Source organism: Centroberyx gerrardi, chromosome 23 (genome assembly GCF_048128805.1).
Source record: "Centroberyx gerrardi isolate f3 chromosome 23, fCenGer3.hap1.cur.20231027, whole genome shotgun sequence".
Taxonomy (NCBI): domain Eukaryota; kingdom Metazoa; phylum Chordata; class Actinopteri; order Beryciformes; family Berycidae; genus Centroberyx; species Centroberyx gerrardi.
The window spans coordinates 3,488,851-3,493,850 of record NC_136019.1 but is presented as its reverse complement, the minus strand read 5'-3'; the positions used below and the strand labels follow the sequence as shown (position 1 = coordinate 3,493,850).

The 5,000-nt window shown below is 43.8% G+C and overlaps 1 protein-coding gene across 1 annotated transcript in view; it reads right to left on the bottom strand.

Moving 5' to 3' along the window:
* trpc5a (transient receptor potential cation channel, subfamily C, member 5a) overlaps window positions 1–5,000 on the bottom strand; it is an 81,128-nt gene that overhangs the window by 65,049 nt on the left and 11,079 nt on the right. The window contains exons 6-7 of the mRNA XM_078291577.1: window positions 4,735–4,872; window positions 3,998–4,204 (exon numbers count right to left, since the gene is read on the bottom strand). Coding sequence (XP_078147703.1) covers window positions 3,998–4,204; window positions 4,735–4,872 — 345 coding nt within the window. The remainder of the gene's footprint in view (window positions 1–3,997; window positions 4,205–4,734; window positions 4,873–5,000) is intronic.

Below are 5,000 nucleotides of genomic sequence, written 5' to 3'. Positions count from 1 at the left end.
AATAGCTCTCTCTCTACTTTGTACCTGATTCTTTCAAAGCAGCACTTATCAAACCATTGTTGAAGAAGCCCAACCTCAACACCGAAGATCTAAAAAATGTCAGACCAATTTCTAACCATTTCTCTAAAAAAATACTGATAAAAAGCAGTGTCACAGCAACTGACACACTTTCCAAATTCACATATCTATGACTCTTCCTATTTTGCTTCAGACCCCATGGTAGCACTGACACAGCATTAATCAAAGTCACAAACGACCACAGACCAAGACTCAACAAATTCTCCTTGACCACTTAAAAAATCTTGTAAGCTTCCACAGTACAATTTGTGATAACCGATGGTAACACCTCTGCCCCTTTTAAGGTTCTTTATGGCGTCCCACAAGGTTCAATTCTGGGGTCCCTTCTATTTCTACTTTACATGCTTCCTCTCTGTATTATTATCCACAAAGTTCTTCTCCCTTTTCCATTCATATGCCGATGACACAAAACTTTACATTGCAATAAGGCCAGGTGAAACAACAACTAGAAAACCTTCATTCCTGCACCCTTGACATCAAAACTGAATTGCTCTTCCAAAGCATCAACAATCTAATTTCTCTGATTTCTCTCTATCTTGATGGCTGCACAATTGCTCCATAATCTGTAAAGAACTTGGTGTTATTTTCGATACGATCTCTCTTTGAACAATCCAATTAAGGCAGTATCCAAAACGACGTATTTTCACCTAAAAAAATCCTTTCCTTTCCAGATCTTGGAAAAATTGATCCACATCGCCCCAGTCTTAATCTGTCTTCACTTGCTCCCAGTAGCAGCAAGAATTGATTACAAAATCCCACTTCTCACTTTCAAAGCGTTAAATGGTCTTGCCTGTCAATGCATCTCACGCCTACAGTGCTTACTCCCTACAAATCTACCCGAAACCTCCACTCACAGGACGCTGGACTCCTTGTTATTCCACATATTCAGAAGAAGTCAGCAGAGCCTTCTCCTAGAACGCTCCCCGTCTTTGGAACCACCTTCCTGCCCATATCAGGGAATCAGACACTGTCGCTGTCTTTAAGTCCTGAAGCAAAACCCATTTATTTCGTTTTGCCTACAGCCTGCCTGAAAATAGCTAACAAACCACCATCACATTCATCCCATATTCCTTCCCTCTCTTCCCCACTGGAAAGACTATTATGTCCCCGCTTGTTATGTTTGCCACTTCTTCATCTATTTCCAGTGCTCTCTCATATCCATGCTCATTATGCATGTGTGCACATTCAGACACACAAACAAACACACACAAATAAACACTAGCTCTGCCCCACTCGACTGTGTTTTTAATTGTATTTGCGTCCGTTGTTGCTCTGTAAAGCACTTCGTGATGAACCTGTTTTGTTTAAAGTGCTTTACGTATTATTACACTGCTTGCCCAGTATTGAATAGCGCTGAATGCTAAAATAATCCCCAGACAGATAGAAAGGTAGATAGGTAAGATAAGTACTATGTAGATCAATGAATACTTATTCTACTGCTCGCCAGGTGTAAGCGTTGAATTATCTTTGTTGGGTTTAAAAAAATATTCTCAATTTATATGCTAATTCCTACTGTTATCCTTAATGTGGCTACAGTGGGAGAGCGTTTCTATCTCCACCTCTCCCTGTATGCCTCGCTCTCTCCTAACAAGGCAAATGTATTAAATCATCACCTTTGTCACCACTCCCACAAGGGCAAGTAAGCAATTCCCATCCCTCCCTCTGTCCCCCTTCCTTCATCCATCCATCCATTAATCCCAGTTTTCATCTACACTAGTACAACTACTCAGGCAAGACACTTCTCCCTCCGTCTCTCCCTCCCTTCTTCACCTTTGCCCGCCAACCCACTACTTACAAAGGGAGAGAAAGCACTTCACTTCTCCCTCACTATCCCCCCTGTCTATACCTTTATATTCGTCCCTCCATCCTCCTAAATCTCCACCTCTGTCGCCACTCCTACTCGGATGAGAAAGCACTTCACTTCTCCTTCCGTCTGTCCATCCATCCATCCCTCCATCCTCCTAAATCTTTAGCTACGTCACCACTCCTACCTGGGGAGAGAAGGCACTTCACTCCTCCCTCTGTCTCTCCTATCCATCCCTCCATCCTCCTAAATCTTTAGCTAACTCCGTCTAGGGTGAGAAAACATGTCACCCCTCCTTCTGTGTCTCTCTATCTGTCCTCCCCTTCCTTCCCTCCCTCCGTCCTCTTAAATCTTGGCCTTTGTCACCACTCCTACTCAGGGAGAGAAAGCACTTCACTTCTATCTCTCCATCTCTCTCCCTCCATCTATCCATCTATCATGCGTGGTGGCTGTCATCCCTCCTCTCCTCCCCTCGCTCTGTCCTTTCACCCCTGCCTCCATCCGTCTGTCAGTATCCCTCCATCACAGAAAGCTGGAAACAGCAGGGAACAGCGGGACTTCAGATAGACAGAGAGAGAGAGAGAGAGAGAGAGAGAGAGAGAGAGAGAGAGAGAGAGAGAGCCTCGGGGGTTTCTATCTCTCTCAGTTTCTTTCTCTAACTATATCCCATCAAATCTCTCTCTTTCTCTCATTCACTTGCTTGCTCGCTCTCCCTTTCTATTTTTCCCTCTCTCTGTCCCATTAAATCTCTCCCGCTTGTTCGCTTCATATCCACTCACACTTGCGCTCTGTTTCTCAAACTCTCTCACTCATTATCTCACTCTGTCCTGTTCTCTTTCTCTCTCTTTCTCTGTCCTATTCACCCTTCGTTTTACCCTCTCTCTCTCCTCTCGCACTTGCTCGCTCGCTAATCCACTCTCTGCTATTCTCACACTTTCGGTCTCTCTCTCTCTCTCTCTCTCTCTCTCTCTGACAAGTCCCCTGGGGCGAGCTGCTAAGTCCTTCAATCCCTCAAAGACACGGAAATGTTGTACTGAGGCATTGCATGTGTGTGTGTGTGTGTGTGTGTGTTGTAACCGCCTTAACTAGGGCAGAAGGTTCTAGGTGTCCCCTATCCTCGAATGGTAACAGGTTTAATTCCCAGTATCAACAGTACAAAATACTGCCCAAGTGCTCTAGCATTAGCAGCAAAGTTTGCATTAACACCAACTAATAGCAGCTAAAGACCATGATGTTACAGGCAACGTCTTGTCATCTGACGTTGTTGTATCTGCTTCTGTAGAAATAAATATGTATATATCTGTTCCTGCTGGCCATTTGATAGCCAAACTTGAACCCAGTTTACACAAAAATATTAATTATACAAACAAGCACATGCACGCGCACACACACACACACGCAGAGTTTTCAGCAACTTTGCTAAGTCACAAATAGCACATGTATTAGATGCCCAGCATATCAAAGCAGAGGTGATGTATGAATGGATCAGGTAGCTGTTACATACAGGCTCACATTCAAGAGGTATGAATGTGTTGTTCAAGTTTCCCACTGTGGCCCTGATGTAAAATTCCATGACTGTTCCCTGATTTTCCATTACAAAGTCGCTAAGTGCTTCCGTGATGTAAAAACGTTCTTCACCTCCTGGTTTGTTAATGGTGTTTTTCTAAAGGGTTGAGCAGTCGGGTTTCCACTACAGTTGGGCTGAAAACCACCAGCTATATCAGTGGTCTTCCATCCTTCGACGCTGCTGATTTTCTATTCTACCAGGTAGTTACTGTGATTGCAAATAATTGCATCCACCTTGCATCCCAGGCGTAAAATAGTCTCTGATTAGACGTTGAGAATTAAAACCAGCAGGGCTCCGGATCCCCTGATCTACGCAGTAAATGTGTGAAACAAGTTGCATGCTTTCCGGTATATTCCTGTAAAGTGGCCCATTTGTAAATTTATCTGATATTCCCTGATGTCCCCACAAAAAATATCAAATTCCCCGACTTTCCATGTCAATAAACCTCAAAAAATTCCACAACACTCCAGAAATTCCATGAGCAGTGGGAACTCTGGTTATTACCCAGGTATCCAGGTCTCAGGTAATGGGTCGCTGTGTTTCCCTACCTCTTTCTGGTGGTACTTGATAGCCAGTTTGAGCTTGGCCAGGTCGTGGCACTGCCTGGGGTCCAGCTCCTCGCTCTGGTCGCTGTCTCTGTGGTTCAGGATGGTCTCCAGCTCTCTGGAACTCCTGGCCTGGTCCAGAAGGTCCTTCGCAAATAGTTTACACTGCTGGGACAGCTCCTCGTACTCCTGGCGAAACTCGTTCTCCACCTGAATTTAGGATATTACAAGGTATTAATGTGTTGTGAAACATTTATAAAGAGTCCAACTGTCTCTAGAACTTCTGGACTGGTCCATAAGTTCCTTAGCATGCAGTTCATACTACTGCAACAGTTCCTCATACTCATGATAAATCTCATTCTCCACATGAAATAAAAAGTTACTAATGACGTATGAAGCCTTTATTTACTCATTATCAAGCCCAGAACTCTATAGTGGCAGCTCCTTGTATTCCTGAACCTGATTTTTATATTTCAGTTCTGTTATTAAGGCCTCATGAAGCCGTTGTGGTGCAGGATGGCCTCCAGCTAGCTCTCTAGAACTCCTATTACCAGATATTTAATGTCTTATAAAGTCTCCATTAAGTCTTTGAAGCGATTATGACCAGCTATAGATGTCTTCTGACCAGTCTGTTTCCTCAAACCATCAGAACTTCAGTTGCTCCTGACCTGGTCCAAAAGAAACACACATACAAAATGCCACGGTATCTTTGTAACATTTAATGTGAAGTCTGTCCATACCTTGCTGAGCTCTTTGAGCTCCCAGCCCAGTCTGAAAGCAGTGAGGATCGGGTCTTCACTGGACAGAGCGATGAGCGAAGGAGAGGCCAGAGCCTTATAGATGTTAAGTCGAGACCGTGAGTGGCGAAGACTGTCAACCTGCATTAGGAGGCAGAGAGAGACAAATTAGAGGATACAAATTGATTTATCACTTTCTAGATGTACAAAAGGGATTTATTAATTTCAAATCTTGACTTTCTTTGGCTAGCTAGCGACTGGATGGAGAT